General features: G+C 52.5%; 1 protein-coding gene across 3 annotated transcripts; it reads right to left on the bottom strand.

The window, feature by feature from the left end:
- Positions 1–507: 507 nt before the first annotated feature.
- On the bottom strand, positions 508–16,248 carry ZNF18 (zinc finger protein 18). Of its 3 annotated transcripts, XM_041001033.1 has the most exons (7): positions 16,220–16,248; positions 14,285–14,724; positions 12,957–13,146; positions 12,551–12,642; positions 6,718–6,802; positions 5,964–6,074; positions 508–1,662 (listed from the first exon to the last, which is right to left on the bottom strand). In XM_041001033.1, the coding sequence occupies exons 2-7, from the start codon at positions 14,657–14,659 to the stop codon at positions 872–874; spliced, it is 1,644 nt and encodes a 547-aa protein (XP_040856967.1). In that variant the 5' UTR covers positions 14,660–14,724; positions 16,220–16,248; the 3' UTR covers positions 508–871. The 3 variants fall into 3 exon arrangements, with proteins under 3 accessions (XP_040856967.1, XP_040856968.1, XP_040856966.1); XM_041001034.1 differs by lacking the exon at positions 16,220–16,248 and having other exon boundaries at positions 14,285–14,856; XM_041001032.1 differs by lacking the exon at positions 16,220–16,248 and having other exon boundaries at positions 5,964–6,071; positions 14,285–14,791.
- Between the last annotated feature and the right edge of the window lie 437 nt (positions 16,249–16,685).

Genomic DNA, 16,685 nt, shown 5'->3' with positions numbered 1-16,685 from the left:
CCCAGCACTGGCCACACTCTCCCACTCCGGACACTGTGTTAGCACTTTTCCTATCTCTGCCCTGCCGCATTACACATTTATTTTCAAAATAAGAGACGTGTCCATTAGGAAGGCAGAGAAACAGGAGTTGGGGGAAGAAGGGAGGGAGGGATGGTTCATTCATCAACTGACCTCGATGGCCCAGGCTGACCCAGGCTGAAGCCAGCGGTCCAGAATTCATCTGGGGTCTCCCAAGCGGGTGGCAGGGGCTCAAGCACTTGAATCACCTTCCGCTGCTTTCCTGTATGTAGTACGAGGGAGCTGAATGGGAGACAGGGTAGCTGGGACTTGATCTGGCATACCGATACGGGATCCTGGTGTTGAGAGCCAGGCTCAACCCACTGCACCACTGGCCCTGGGTTATGCACCTGTGTGTTATCTGGGTTGAATCGAGAAGTCAAGTACCATGTAGTACTTTCCAGGGGTTAAAAAAAAAAAAGTGCTTTAGATGAACCATCCAGACACAAGTAAGAGACCGACTCCAGTAAGTTTATTTTAAGCAAGGGACATTGGAAGTCTTTACCCCTCCGGCAAGGAACATACGCGAGCTGACCAGCCCTCTGTGCGTGCCCCCTGCGGCAGCAGACCTGCTCCAGCACCCCAACCCCGGGATGGCCTCGTCCTTCCTTTAAGCGGGGCCTGGAGCTGGGCTCACCCCACCCAGGCAGCACTTGCCACGCTCCATCCCACGGGTACGAGAGAAGAGAGGAGCTGACGCGCGGGGACTCCTCTTCCTGATGGAAAAGCGTCATCGAATTCCAGCCAGATGCCAAGAGCGCTCCCAAGCCCGAGGCCGCATCCAGGTTCTCTCTTGTCCGGGGTAGGAGAACTGCTACTGCAAGGGCTTCTTGCCCAGGTGGGACCTCTGATGTTTGTCCAGGCTGGAGCTCCAGCTGAAACTCTTCTCACAGTGGTTACACTTGTAGGGCTTCTCGCCCGTGTGAACCCTCTGATGGCGGTTAAAGTTCGACCTCTGGATGAAGCTCTTCTCGCAGATGGGGCACTTGTAGGGCTTCTCGCCCGTGTGGATCTTCTCGTGGTGCCGCAAGCCGGAGAAGTCGCTGAAGCCTTTGCCGCAGTAGTCGCACTTGCACGGCTTCTCCCCGGTGTGCGTGCGCTGGTGCTTGACGAAGTCGGAGCTCCGCAGGAAGGCCTTTGCGCACACGGAGCACTGGAAGTACGTCTCGCCGGTGTGTGTGCGCTGGTGGAACACGAGCTGCGAGTGCCGGTAGAAGCTCTTCCCGCACTCCCTGCAGGTGGGCAGCTTCTGGGCCATCGGGGCTCTGGGCTGCGCTTTCGGGAAGGCCTCCCTCTTCTCCTCGGGCCACACGGTGGCGGGCAGTTCTCCTGGGTGAGCGAGGGGCAAGGGCTGGCCTGATGCTTTCCCAGAATTCCTTTCCGGAGAAGACACCTGTCCTTCCGCCCCTCCCGCACGCAGGTTTTCCAGGGCCGCAGGGAGGGTCTCTCCAGGTCCAAAGCACCCAGGCTCCTCCCCACCGAGAAAGCCCCTCAAAGGAGCCTGCACGGGAGCCTCGCCTGAGGCCTGACAGGCGCCCGCGAGAGGCTCCTGGTCCCTGTGGTTTTCCAAGTTCAGGTTCTCTTTGTCATTCTCTTGTCTACCTCCTGAAAGAAGAAAAAGAGGGATTGAAGTGGCTCGATGAGGGTCCCGGCCAGTTTCCTAACCCGTCTCCTTTACCTAGGAGCACAGGCGAGGGAAGAAGGCCGTCACTCAGCCCCAGCTGCCCGCGCCCTGTCCACCCAGGATGGGGCCAAGCTTTAGGCTCAGCTCGGAGCCCAGGACCGCTGGATGGCACAGGGGACTCGCGGGGGGCTCTCACAGCAGAGCAGCGCTTTTAAAGAAGAGTATCTGGTTATATGCGAGAGAGAAAGCTGGCTAAATCAGTGTGAACCACAGCACCCAGCGCCAACTTCACCGGCACACACTGCCTCTGGTCTGACGTGCCCTCCAGGCGCGCGCATGCCATGCGGACATTACTGACGCCGGAGCGTGCACACAGCCCTGCATCTGGCCACATGGCACTTTCAGCTGTGAAGGCACCGGCTGCGCGTGCGCCCCCCTTGGCAGGCAGCCCACTCATTCTGCAGCCACAGGAACGCCACAGGCAGCCTGCCCGCCCGCGCTTGCGCTCGGCACAGACGTGGGCCTTGGTAACCCACAAGAGCACGTAACAGCTCGTTTTTCTAACTAGAACTCCATTTTTGGTTCTAACTAGTTGATGATGCACGTAACAAGTGTTTATTATTATTTTGGTGGCAACATGTGTTTTTCACTGGTATGGATAACTTTTTCTTACATACACCGGTGTCTTCTCATCACCTCCTGAAGGTTCAGGCATCTGTCAGCAAACCTGACCTGACGTGCCTACTTCAGAGCCTTGCAGCACACGCTGGTACATGAGCCAATGGCACTGTCTCTCGTCTTTAGGCCTTTACCAATACTGACTTAATAACCCCTCAAGAGATGTCATCAGAAACACAAAACTGATTTAAGAATGCTCCTACTAAGGGGCCCGGCATGATAGCATAGTGGTTAAAGTGCTCGCCTCACAGGCTCCAGGATCTCATATGGGCGCCGGTTCTAATCCCAGCGGCCCTGCTTCCCATCCAGCTCCCTGCTTGTGGCCTGGGAAAGCAGTTGAGGACGGCCCAGCGGCTTGGGATCCTGCAGCCTTATGGGAGACTCGGAAGAGCTCCTGGCTCCTGGCTTCAGATCGGCAGTAGCACCGGCTGTTGCTGTCACTTGGGGAGTCTCTGTCTCTCCTCCTCTCTGTATATCTGCCTTTCCAATAAAAATTTAAAATAAATAAATAAAAAAGAATGCTCCTACTAAATCTCCCTTTTTTCTACTCTGCCTATGCTATAAATGAAATCTTTAAAAACATCTCATCTGCTTTTTAAGTTTTTCTCCACATTTAATTTAAATTTTATTTATTTGAAAGGCAAAGACATAGAGTCACACACGGAGAGAGAGAATCTCCCATATGCTGGTCCACCCTCCAAATGTCCACAGGAGTTAAGGCTGGCACAGGCTGAGGCCAGGAGGTGGGAACCCCAGCTGGGTCTCCCACAGGTGTCAGGGAAGGGCCCCGAGTCCTCGAATGGTCCCCCGCTGCCTCCCACAGTGTACATGAGCAGAGCACTGGGCCTGGGAGTGGAGCCCAACTCACCCCCAGGGGCTATGACACAGGCTGTGGGCATTCCAGGCAGCGCCTAAGCACTCGGCCCGGCCCCAGTTTCTGACCAGTAATGTAGTGGAGCTCCTGGGAGGTGGAACCACGACATCAGTGGCCATGCGCAGTAAGGCCCTGATACCTACCTGCAACCTGATATCCGTTCTCAGGTGGGAAACATATGGGCAGAAGAGGTGAATATACAATATTTAAGTATTGAAGATTTTTAAAGTATATGTCATTTGGATTGGTGAAAATTGTTTTTCATTATTTTAAGCTTTAACTGCTTAGTTATAAAAGGATGGATCTTTTCTCACATTTATGAGGTATTTTCATGTTCTAGGAAATGTGTTGTCACATTTTTATTGGGAAAATCATTTTTCTTATCAACTTGTTTTTAGTATCTCGATATTAAAAAGCCATTCACATGTCATGCTCATTAAAAATAATGTCATTAATTTTGTTACTGTAATCTTGCTTGTAGTTATCTTATACAAAGCTTTTGTGTCTTTTTAAAAAAGCTACACTCACCTGGGGGCCAGGGTTGTGGCATAACAGACTGATCCTCTCGCCTATGCCAGCATCCCATATGGGCACTGGTCTGTGTCCTGGCTACTCCCCAACCCAGCTCCCTGCTTGTGGCCTGGGAAGGCAGCAGAGGACGGCCCACGTCCTTGAGACCCTGTGCCCATGTGGGAGACTTGGAAGAACCTCTTGGCTCCTGGCTTTGGAATAGCCCAGTTCTGGCTGCTGCGGCCACATGAGTAGTGAACCAATGGATGGACGAGCTCTGTCTCCTCCCACCACTTTAACTCTGACTTTCAAAGTAAAATAAAGAAATGTTTTTTAAAAAATCCAAATAAAAAACTCATCTGTTAAGCCTTTCCTCAATGATTCTTCTATTGCTTTAATACTGAACAAAACTCTGCCATATCCACACACCATTAAAATATACCCCCCTTTTCCCATGTTTATTTTTACATTATATCCTTTGAAACCCCTGCTCCACTTATTTTAGTATATTTCAGACGTAAAATCCAAATCGTGCCGTCGCCCCAGGAGTCCTTCTTCCTGACCCTGTGGCTCGAGGCTGCTGCTTTCCCAGCGTGCCCAGTCCCTACATGGGCCAGCATCTCGCCCGAGGCTCCCTGTGCTTTTACATCAATACCACACTCCTTTAGTGATTTTTTACCTGGATAGGAAAGTCTCAGGATCTACAGATCTCTCATAAAACATTCTCCTCTTAAAACTAGCTTTTACTATTCTCGCCTATGGTATTCTTCCAAGTGAACTTAGTAAGAATCATCTTCAAATGAGCTTTTTTAATTCCTTAGGATTTTGATGAGAAGGATGTGTAGCTGCTGGAGACTTCCTCTCGCTGGCCTGCACCAAGCACTCGCTGTTCTTGCATGCGTTCGAACAGAGAGAGCACGTCTCCTGTGATTTCTGCCATCCGTTCAGATCTGGGAGACTGGCTGATTCTCTTGTCTTCTCTGAACTGCCTTTCCCCAGCTTGTCGCTATGACTTCCGTGGGCTCCCCTCCTATCTATCCTGCACCTTACTGCCATATTAATCTTCCTGCATCTCTCTGTGCTCCTGAAGAACCTACAACTGCAATGTTTTGCTCAGCAAAGCGAGCTGACCTTGCAGACTTGCCACAGTATGGCTCAAGGCAGGATCTAATGTGGCTGTGTTAGCAGGTGAGATGAAAAAAATGGAAAAGCAAATAAACAGGATGAGTGGGAACATAAAGAGCTATAAATCACGAGTAAAATCCTGCTGCAATGAGGCATTTGGGAAATGTGTACCTTCCAGCCAGCCTTGCTGTGAACTTCAAACTGCTCTGAAAAATTAAATCTATCAAAAAGAAGTCTCAGTAATTGGCCCAACACGCAGTTTGAAAAATACTGCTCCAAAGGCTCCCTTATAAAATAGTCTCACAATAAATACACGGCTCTGAATGAAAATCGTATGTCTCAGCTGCTGTGTGTTTTCTTTGTGGTCCTATCAGCAAAGGCTGAATAGCTCACCACATCCCACTGGGAAGAAAAGAACGGCTTATGACACGGCCGCCATTCCTGCAGAGGTCTGAGGTGTACTGTGTGCGTGACAGGGCGCTGTGCACGCACGGGAAGGTTTACGGCTACATTGTGCACAGTGTAATGTTTCAAAAAGCAAGGAGCAAATGCCAAATTCAGATTTTTTTCCCTCTCTAGTCTTCAAATAGGTGGTCTATATGACACATGTCGGTTACGCTGTTGTCTAATGAATATAAAGTGCATAAAGCTGACATCAAGTATGTCTTCTGTTTTATTGTGCTTTGCTGAGGACACGTCAGTAACCATTCATTCAGAAAACCAGAGAGAGGAGCATGGAGCTACTGGACCCTTCCTTCAAGGAAGGACACAAATGGCTGCTGTAGGTTTGTTTTTTTTTATTTTTTTAATGTAGTTCAATGCACATCTTTACTGGTCTCAAATCCTAATTCTCTCAAGGAACAAAAAAATAAAAAGCTCACTTGCTAGACATGACTGAGGCCAGCCCACCCGATGGGTAGTCTTCATGGTCACATATATGTGGCAGTAGCCCTTCAGTCAGAGATGAGGAGAACCAATGTCAGCATGCAGATTGGACCGACAAGACCGTGGCCAGCTGTAGCAAACGCCATAGAAAACCCAAGCCCCAACACCTCCCAGCCCCCCGTGGCCGAGGACCCCTGAGAGGTGACTCACCTAGGCAGGGGGGTCTCGGCATCTTCTCAGCACCATGGAGGCGCAGTCCTGTCAGCTCTTCCCCATATTCTGCTGAGTTAGTCAGGTCTGGTTTGGAACTACAACTGCCTGCTACGCAAAGAAATAAGCACATGGACCTGGGTGAGCCGGGCAGACTGGGCGCTCGAGTCACGTCTTTCAGAGGAGCTCACTGAGCATGAAAAGAAATACGAGGGCTCCACAGGTCACTCAGGAGGAACTCACCCAGAATGGCACACGGTACTCGGTGCTCATCTGTGATGAGGACCACAAAAACAAGACACTGCGCAGGTGACCAGAAGGGCCTACTGACTTTCTAGAAAGGTGGTACAAGGCACGTGCTGGCAACCCTAGCAGTGCTCAGCTGAAGCAGTGTCATTTAGCAGAGAAAGCACACTGGGACGCAGAGCTGGCCCCAACTGATTTCCATCTTCCTTCAGCACTTACAAGTTTCTGCATGACAAGCTCTGCCTCATCTTTGGAATGAGAACACCACCACCTGTTTCACAGTGAAAGGAGTTACCACAGGTACCACACCCACCCAGGTTCCTGGCAGGCAATATGTTCCTGGTACAAGGAAGCTCTTGCTGTAACTCATCTATTACCAAACTGCCCAGTCTCCAGTCACGTCCCGGTGGCTTCCTCAGCCCGGAGAACTTGGGAGTTGGGCAGAGAGGCCCCTAGAGGGCACGGAACATGCCCATCCATGTTCCGGCCTTTCCAGTCGTGCCCTCACCTCCTGAGACCATCTTCCCATAGGTCTCGAGCATGAGGTCCCAGTACTGCTCCCTCTGAGTGGTGTCCAGGTGTCGCCACTGCTCCTGGAAAAAAATAAAACATGGTGACTGCAACGTGGGGCTGGCAGCTGCCTCCCCTGCCCACAGGAGTGACAAGAGGCATGCGCCGTGGGATCCTGGCCGTCAGAGGGCACGGGCATTCAAGGGAGGAAGGGGCCAAGGGTAAAAAGTCCTCACACCATTTTTTTCTTGCCAGAGTTACAAAGTGTGTAGGCTTTAAGTTTCGTTTTCTTAAGTTACACATATTTTAGGGAGGAGAACACACAGAAGCCAGGAGTCTTGTCTACCCTGTCCTTTTTTTTTCCCCCCTCCTTAACTCTATCAAACACTTAGAAATGCTAGAGAGGAAAGACAGAAAATCGTAAAGGAGTTTGTTAGAAACAAAGTTCAGGTCAGTAAAAAGGTGAAGAAAACCAACACTAAAGCCGAGTGCAGTGCAAACCTTAGCCTCAAACGCACACTGCTGGATCAGAGACTGTCACAGCCCACCCCCGTCAGAGGCTGATGTCACAGCCCACCCCCAGCAGGTTCCTGCTAGCTCTGTACCCGCTTCTCTCCCTGATCAGCAGGGCGCTGGCAGGCTTTCTTGAGCAAGCTGTCCCTCCATCATCTCCCCCAAGGAGTGTGGTTTTTCCTTTGGAGCTCCGGGTCAGGGACTCACACGGAGGGATGCTCTCAGTTGGCGAGGGTGCTCAGGTTTGAATGAAGCTGGCCCCCAGCAAAGCTCAGGCTGCGCCGTGGCCCCCCAGTGCCAGGGAGCTGAGAGGGGACACTCAGGGCCTGTGATCCCTGTGCTAGAGTGGGGTCCTCCAGCCTGCGAGCAGGGCATCTCCTCTCAGCCTCTCCACTGCCCCTCCCTGCTCAGGTGTCACTTCCTCTTCCATTTGTCCACTCCACCTTCAGCAGTCCATGGCCCGCACAGAAGCCAAGTTGCTGCTGGCACCTACTCTTGGATCTGTAAGCCAAGACAAATATTTATAAAATGTACAGCCACAGGTGTTTTGTTATAACGACTAAAAATGTACTAAGACATCAGTCTTTTTTTTTTTTTCTGTGTGCGAATTCGAATTTCAAACTTGCCACTGTGTAGATGACAATCAGCAACTCAGAGTAGACAGCACGGGGCCCAGCAGCCTCGTCTCAGGGCAGGTTCTGACAACTGAGTCATCACACCGGCCCATAGTAGGTCTTAAACCTCCGCCTTGCCACTAACTGGCTGAGTGACTGACAGCACTGAACTCAGAATACTGTTAGAAAGACTGAGAGAGCGTCAGGTTTCCCTGCTGTCACAGCACACTGCTCTTCACAGACCCAGCCCTCACTGCAGGTAATCAAACACTCACGGACATACACGCTGACACACACACCCCTCACACACACACAAAGAACGGCTGTCTCCCCTGGCACATCGCCACAAGCTCCACCGTGCTTCCCCTGTTCTCACGGCCTTGTCCAGGACAGGGTATGCTATCAGAAATAAAGCCCTTCGCGCTGAGTCCTCAGTGGTCCTCGCAGATGACACCCATTCTTGCTACCACATGCAATCTCTGAAGACTCGCTCTGCAGGGCTTTTCACAATGAATTCACGGGCTTTGATGGCCACGCATGATGCCATGAAATGCCAGCCTTCGGGGAGCATAAACAAGCACGCGAATTATGAAGCTGCCTTCCTGTTACATGCAGCACGCCACCGGGGAGTGTGTGCTAAGTCCTAAGTTAAATCTGCTCCACAGAGCACGCAGGAGAGGTGGAAATGGCTCACGGGAAAGGACGCACGGAGCTCTCCCATCAGCAGGCAGGAAGCAAGAAAGGAGGGGCTGAACTGTTAGGGTAGAAAGGTCACACAAAAATCAAAAGGGGAACTCAATAACTTAGCTTTATATTCGACTATTAATTATAAACACATTTTAATATGTAGTTTAATTTTAAAACGTTGAAGCACGGCTTACTAGCTGCTTATTTCGCTAATCCTCTTCAAATGAGGTCAGCTTGACATGTCCCTGGAAACAAGCAGCCTGAACAAACACTGCAGGCACGGCAGCCCTCCCTCCCTCCCTCCCTCCAGGGAAGCACAGGCTGAGCACAACAGTGACCGGCTGCTGGCCCGCTGGGTCCAGGGCCTGCTCCATGGGCATCCGAACAGCTACCATCCACAGTACAAGGCAAACAAACACAAAAACCCAGCCACCAAAATCTCCAACTCAAAATCAGAGAAGGCGCCTTAGGAGTCTGAGCAGGGTACCCGCAGCTTCAAGACACAAATTCGCTCAAGGAACAGCCAGTCCCTATTCGGGAGGCAACAAACAGCAGCCAGCTTAGCTTGCTGTCTTTTTTTTTTTTTTTTCTATTTGAAAAAAAAAGAGGGAGAAGGGTGGGGCTTGATGTGGAAATAACTTTTTCTAATGTGGAAACAGCCCCATCTTGTGGATTTATGTGATAGTACCACGGCTGACTCAGGAATGGTGGTCCGGGTGAGGGTCCCTACTCAGTCGTGCCTTCTGATAACAAAGCATAGCTGTGTGGTGACAGCGCCTCTTCGTTATACTAACATCATTCCCGAGGTCCCCAAATTAAAACATTAGCGTGGCATAGTAGGTAAGACTGGCATTCCATAAGGGTTCATGTCCAGGTTGCTTCACTCGGAATCCAGCTCCTAGCTAATGGCCAGGGAAAAGCAGCAGCAGATGGCCCAAGTGTCTGGGCCCCAGCTACCCATCCGGGAGACCCGGATGAGGCCCCCGGATCCTGGCTTCGGCTTGGCGTAATGCCGGCTGTTGCAGCCATCTGGGAGTGAGTGAATGATGAAAGATCTCTTTATATTTCCCTCTTTCGCCCCATTCCCCACTGCCCTGCAACTCTCTCAAAATAAATAAATGAGAATAAAATTTTTTTAAAAAAAAGTTAAACGCAGAGGATGCACACTCGGCTGGTGGAAATGCAGTGTCCAGCACGACATGGCTCCGTGTACGACTCCCTCGGTCTTTAGGCTGGCCCCTTCCTGGCCATCCCCAGGCCTCCCGGGGCACCCCCTGGCCGGGCGGGCCCTTCCTGTGCTGCCTTCTGCATCCACCTGCCCTAGGGAAATGGTGTCTCAGGTGTGACACCGGCAGTCTTATCTGTAGTTTCACTTTCCACAGTTTCAGGTACTTGCAGCCAACTGGGGCCTGAAAATATGAAATGGGAAATTCCAGATATAAATAATTCATGAGTTTTCAATTGCACACACTCCTGGTAACAGAGGGAAATCCTGCACCCTCCCGCCTGGGAAGTGAGGCGTCCTTCGTCCACTGTACCCATCCCCAGCGTACACTCTCCTGACCCAGCAGTCACTTGGGACCTGCCTGCGTGCTCACAGCCACCGTGTCAGCAGCACAGTGCTTAGCCTCAGGTTAGCCACGGCCCCCGGTGTGCAAGGGGAGTGAGTGACGCCGTGAAAGTGAAAAAAACACCTGAGTTCTCAATTTAATAAGAGGAGAGCAGAGCTTGTATCCTGAGGGTAAGATTTATAGTAACAACAAGCCTTCTATCTCTGACATTATGAAGGAGAAAGAAACGCATACTACCTACGCTGCTGCACTTCAAATGGTCGGCTGTGGTCACGGGGTGGGGTGAGCGCCAAGTCGCTCCTCTCCACGGCCTCCTGTCAGCTGCCCATCCCACACGGTCAACAGCGCTCAGAGGGACTCGGAGACCATAGAAACCACAACTGGGTAGCTTTTCTTATGCTATATTGTTGCAATTCCATTTTATTATGAGTTACTATTGTTGATCTCTTATTGCACTTGTAAATTCTCAGTATAGTTAGGTATGTATATATTGGGGGGGAAAAAACACAGGGGGGGCCCCCGGCACGGTGGCCTAGCGGCTAAGGTCCTTGCCTTGAGCGCGCTGGGATCCCATATGGGCGCCGGTTCTAATCCTGGCAGCCCCGCTTCCCTTCCAGCTCCCTGCTTGTGGCCTGGGAAAGCAGTCGAAGACGGCCCAAAGCCTGGGGACCCTGCACCCACATAGGAGACCTGGAGGAAGTGTCTGGCTCCTGGCTTCAGACTGGCACAGCACCGGCCATTGTAGTCACTTGGGGAGTGAATCATTGGACGGAAGATCTTCCTCTCTGTCTCTCCTCCTCTCTGTATATCTGAGTTTGTAATAAAAATAAATAAATCTTAAAAAAAAAAAAACAAAACCATAGGGAGTTTAGTATCATCCGTGATTTCCAGAATTCACTAGGGGGCCAAAAATGAATCCCTCTTAAATAAGGCGAAGATCCTGGTAGCAGAAACTGTCTACACAGTAACCACCTTCAAGAGCAAGTCCGCAGAACGTGTGCAGGACACACCAACACCCAGCCGTGCCAAGGTGAGCCTCAGCACGCCTGACCATCAGAGACTAGCAGGCACACGGAGAACAGGAAACTGCACGTCACAGCAAAGACCTCGCTCCAACCAGCGGACCCAGGATTGAGAGAGGTGATCATCACAGACTAGGCTACTGACTCGGACCCGACAAATACACCCTGTGTTCCAGCAGCCGGCCAGAAGACCGCAAACACTGAGCAGAGGGGAAGGACGGCTCCCATCGCAGCTGCGAGGCGAGGGGTGAGGACCCGGCCTGCTGTGTCCCGCACTGTGTCCCACACACGGCGAATTCCCACAACTGAATTCCAGCTTCGTGCTAAGGAAGCAGGAGGCGCAGGCAGGCCCGAGTACGGCAATCCCACCCAGCCACGTGAGACACGGGCATTCGGTTCCCGGCTCCTGCCTCCCACCTGGCCCAGTGCTTAGCCCCGCAGACATGTGCGGGGAGCAAGCAGAGACAGGTGTGATCGGCATGATCTCTAACAATTTGTAAAGTGTCTGTAGAGAACAAGGATAGCATTAGACCTGGCATGGTATCATTTAATATAAAACACTACAAAACAAAGTCTAACCTATGACGAGGCACAGGAGTTAAGCAGCAGCCTCTAGGGCGTGAAGACGAGGGGACTGACGAAGGACAGGAGAGGGGCATCAGAAAAGCTGTCCAACAGAGTGTGGCGGCTGTGCCTGTGCGCCTGTACATGGTGAATATGTGCAATTAACTGTGCGTCTCACCTGTCCCACATTAAGTACAAGCTCTGGATCTCAAGCTGACAACTATGTGGGTAGCCCAGACCAGGCAACTAAATCACAGCTTCTCTACATACACTACAGAGATTAAAAACAGTGCCTGGAGCAGTAGCCTAGTGGCTAAAGTGCTTGCCTTGCACGCACCGGGATCTCATACGGGTGCTGGTTCTATCCCGGCAGCCCTGCTTTCTATCCAGCTCCCTGCTTGTGGCCTGGGAAAGCAGTGGAGGACGGCCCAAAGCCCTGGGACCCTGCACCCACGTGGGAGACTCAGAAGAGACTCCAGGCTCCTGGCTTCAGATTGGCTCAGCTCTGGCTGCTGTGGCCACTTAGGGAGTGAATCAGTGGGTGGAAGATCTTCCTCTCCTCCTCTCTGTATATCTGACTTTTCAATAAAAATGAAAGAAATCTTAAAAAAGAGAGAGAGAATAAAAACAATCATATCTGGGGGGCAAGACTAGCCACTTTATAGCAACTGCAGACTGTTCTAGCTTCATTGGCTTCACTACACCTGACAACAACTAGGTGACATTGGACAGATGGAAGGGGAGAATCCTTCCCCACGTCCCTCTTCTCTAGTCGCCGTCTCAGGCTCGGCCCCTTCTTGCCCCCCTGACTACTGACCTGCCCCTGAAGTCTGGTGTGGGGCGAAGAGAAGCCGGCTCACCTGCGGGGCTGCTGGGAGAAGCGAAGCTCCAAAGTCCTGGTCTCTGAGGAGCCCGTCCTTGGGAGGGGCGGGAAGGTGGGAGGCAGGCAGAGCTACGGTGAGAAGAGCACGTTTTCAGAATCTACCATCTTCCCCATCCATCACCCGCCGGAGACACAGACACTTGCACGCACCACAGGGACTCGCGTCCACCCCGTGGCAAAATCCGTCCCCTCTAATCAGCCAGCCTAAAACAGACTCCCGGGCCCTCAATCACACGCTTCAGGGAGGGCTCTCATTTCTAAGATTTCTAATGGTACCCCAATATGTGCACCAAAACATCTCAACTTGAGTTGGGACTAGGAACTACAACCTCTGCATTTCCCCAAGAGCCACCCGCCACCACGTGCAACTGACTGTCCCTCACCCAGTCCCGGTTCCGGGTCTGCTTCCTCCTTCACCACGTGACTCAGCCGCTCCCCAGGCCCTGAGGGTGACGTCTGCAGACCCAAATCCTGACGCACCACTTCAGGCCGGGGCTCCACGTCCCCCGCCTGGCAGCTTGGCGACTCCATCTTCTCTGACAAGATTTCCTGTCCCAGAACTTGAATGCTGATCTAGGGGCCATACAATACCAGTTACCTGAAGGGTCCAGAACCAGGATTTCTGAAAGATATAAATCCAACCTTCTACAACAGATCATAGGACAATCTTCAGGGACATGGAGAGGAGAAAAAGATCACCCGTTTTGACGCGTAGTCCGGCTGGAAGCAGTGAAATAAATTTCCAAAAATACACCCAAACCTGAGACCTGAACAGGTGTTTCTCCTGGACAGAATCCACCAGTGCAAATGAGGCCTCTTTTGAACAACTGCTCGAGTACCAGTGTAAGCGTGGACCGGGATGGGAGATCACCCTCAACCCCCAAAAGCTAAAGAGTGCAAAGGATGGTAGATTGTCTCAGCGTTAGAGAAGACTTGGGAACCCACAGCGTGACTAAGAAATCACCCCGCATGTTGTTCCCTATCGCAGAGCGCCTAAAACTCTTGCCATCTCCTGAGAGATAAAGGGTTTTGGTTATTCCCAATGAGGCCTGTTCCATCACAATTTAGTTTTAGCTATGAGGTAGCTCTTGGTGGATCCCAGGATAACTTCAGGAGGATCTGCTTGCTAGGGGAACAAAGCTTGCCACGCCCCAACTTCAGGGGAGGCTGGAGGGCCTCAAAGTCTCCAATCGCCAACAACAAATGACTCAAGCAGCCGTGCTGAAATATCGAGGCCTCTATAAAATCTTTGGGGAGGTGAAGATACAGTGAGGATGTGTGCTTTCCACACACCTTCCCCAGCACCTTGCCTGCTGGCGGATTTTCCATTTGGCTGTTATTGAGTTGTAGCCTTTGTAATATAACAAAACTGTAAATAGAATCCTTTCCTGAATTTGAATGATCTAATCTGAAGAGGCAGATGTGGGATCCCCAAGTTGATGCACAGTTGGTTAGAAGTACAGATGGTCTCTGAGACTGACAACTGGCATCTGAAGCTGGGGGCTGTCTTGTGGGACTGAACCCCGAAACCTTTGTGGTTCATGCTAACTCCAAATACCATCAGAACTGGAGTCAAGTGAACTGTGGGACACAGAGCTGGCACCAGCTGGCTGGCTGCTGGTGTGGAAAACTCCCCACATTTGGCAACCTAAGCGGTATCAGCAAAAAGCCCATAGAGCCCGTGAGACCCCGGAGGAGACCCCCTGCTCACCCACTGCCACAGCCTCTGGGGGTCGCCCTTCAGGCTCTCCACGAGGCTCACGGCCTCCTCGCCGCTGCCGGGACACTGCTTGCGCACCCACATCTGGATCTCCCCGGGCAGGATGGTGAGGAACTGCTCCAGCATGAGGATCTCCAGGATCTGCTCCTTGGTGTGCAGCTCCGGCTGCAGCCACTGGAAGCACAGCTTCCGCAGCTGTCTCAGCGTCTCGTGGGGCCCGGACACCACCTGGTAACGGAACTGCCTGAAGAGCTGGCGTGCGGCCTCGGGGCTGGAGAGCTCGGCCTCCGGGCCAGAGAAGGGGGAGTGCTCGGCCTTCGCCAGGGACGGCAGCAGGCCCAGGGCCTGCCCCAGGTCGATGGGCATCGTCTGGCTGGCTTGGCTTCCGAAGTCACACAGTCTCAGAGGAGAAGCAGGTGTTTCCGGGGATGCTAGGGAAGGGGGGAATAAGGCGGAGTGAGCAATGGAGGACATGGTTTCAGAAACAAAAGAACTATGTGTCCTTTTGAAACAACTCAACAGGTGCCCTATTCCAACTACGTTATTTAAAAAGCTTGCCAACCTGAAGCCACAAAGCAAGGTGTTTAAACAGCCACCCAGGCCCTGCCCATTTTATATCCTCCATCTCCAAGAGGCAACAAGTCGCTGCGTCCTGGCCACCCAAACGAGAGGATCGGGCTGTTCCCAGCTTCCAGCTCAGCCTTGGTTCCAGCGCTTGCGAGCATTTACGGAGTGAGGCAGCAGGTAAACAGCTAGCTTGCACGCATACCCGTTCTTTTTCTGTTTTGCCAAAGAAAAAAAAATTTTAAATTCCATCTGTAAAATATTGACAGAAACTCCCCAACGTGTGGAAAGTGTTAAGTAATACTGTGAACTCACAAGGAAGCAATCACAACGCAAAATTCTAATACATTTTTACCCAGAATGATGTTGATAGAAACACAGCATATTAAACTCTGGGACCATCATCCAAAGTGCGTCTTAACTCTTTAAAACCGGGCACCTGTGCAAATCCTTTTCTATCTAAATCCCTTCCAAGCAGCTAAGTTTCAGCGAGCCAGAACTCGGCTGCAATCACTCAAATGTATTTGATTCCTGAATGAAAATAGCGATTTACATAACTCCAAGGAGAAAGGAGCTCTAAGAAAAAAAAAAAATTGCAGAGCTTACAAAATATTGAAATCCAACATTGGCAATTACTCTTCTCTGTACTAAGAGGGATGGCTTTATGATTTAAAATTAGATTACTGTATACAGGAATTAGGGGTTTAGACGGCAATGACTTCAGGAAGACCTACTGTCAACAGTTATCCCAAATAGTACACCTGTTACATATCTTCCGATGTGCACTGGGAAGGTTTATGGGCTATAAATGACATTTTTCGTGGTGACGTATTAAAGGAACCCCTGGGTGAGCATCAACTCTCGGGGGGGGGAGAGGGGGGCCCTGTGCAGGCTCTTTCTGACCCTCAGGCACCCAGCAAGGTTGACGTTTGGCAGTGGGGAACCTCTGAGGCTCGCAGGGGGGCGGCCACAGTGGAACCCAGCAAGCCCGAAGGCCTGGGCTTCGCAGAGGAGCGCTGCCAACGCTCGGCAGTTTATGGAGACGTTTTCTGTAAGCGGTGGCGTCACCCACGCCCGGGATCGCCGTCCACCTGGGCGCTCGTGGCCAACGAGGCCTCCAGGCCCTGGGCCAGGGTGGGCAGGCTCGGCGCCCAGGGCTCCCCACGCCCGCTGTCCACTCGCGGCCAGGGCCGCCCCTCCCCCGCACCGGCCGCGAGGCCCGTCCACCCCCACGGCGCCCGGGCGAGCGGGCCGCCCCGTCCACCCCGTGTCTCAGGGGGCCTGAGGAGACGGACGCGGGGCCCAGTGGACCCGCACCGTCCGGCCGGCGGGCGACCCGGCGCGCTCGGGCCTCGCGCTCACCTCAGCCCGCGGCGCCGGCTCCAGGCGCACTTCCGGGAGCTGCGCGGCTGCGCGCGGCGCTGGCGGTGGGCGGGCGACGCGCGGCGTCGGGGCGGGGCCGGGGGCGGGACTAGGTGCCGATTGGCTGTCAGGCCGCCTCGCCCCGCCCCGCGCTGCTGTCCGTCCAAGGCCCTGCTCCTCCCGCTTCGTGTGCCTGAGCTTCGCGTCCTGCAGGTACTGTCCGAGCTTGTACTCAGTCCCGCACGTGAGGCTAAGCGCTGCGAGGGCCGGCCCCAGGGCCCGGTCACGAGAACCAACACCAAAGATTTCTTTATTTGAAAGAGTTACAGAAAAAGAGGAGGGTGGCTGTACTGGCTAGGGCTGAACCAGGTCAAAGCCAGGAGCTTCTCCCATGTAGACACACAGGGGCCCAAGCATCTGGGCCATCCTCGGCTGCTTTCCCAGGTCATCAGCAGGGAGCTGAATC

Source organism: Ochotona curzoniae, unplaced genomic scaffold, assembly GCF_017591425.1.
Source record: "Ochotona curzoniae isolate NIBS_2020 unplaced genomic scaffold, NIBS_Ocur_1.0 scaffold_2453, whole genome shotgun sequence".
NCBI classification, from domain to species: Eukaryota; Metazoa; Chordata; class Mammalia; order Lagomorpha; family Ochotonidae; genus Ochotona; species Ochotona curzoniae.
This window is presented reverse-complemented; position numbering and strand designations above follow the sequence as displayed.

What these genes read in the sequence shown, in the direction of transcription:
- ZNF18 (XM_041001034.1), bottom strand. Translation starts at nt 14,767, where the DNA reads ATGTCCTCCATTGCTCACTCCGCCTTATTCCCCCCTTCCCTAGCATCC. An exon ending in CCCAGAGGCTGTGGCAGTGG is followed by an intron (nt 13,147 to 14,284) that starts GTGAGCAGGGGG and finishes TATGGCCCCTAG; the next exon opens with ATCAGCATTCAAGTTCTGGG. An exon ending in TTCTCCCAGCAGCCCCGCAG is followed by an intron (nt 6,803 to 12,550) that starts GTGAGCCGGCTT and finishes ATTTTTTTCCAG; the next exon opens with GAGCAGTGGCGACACCTGGA.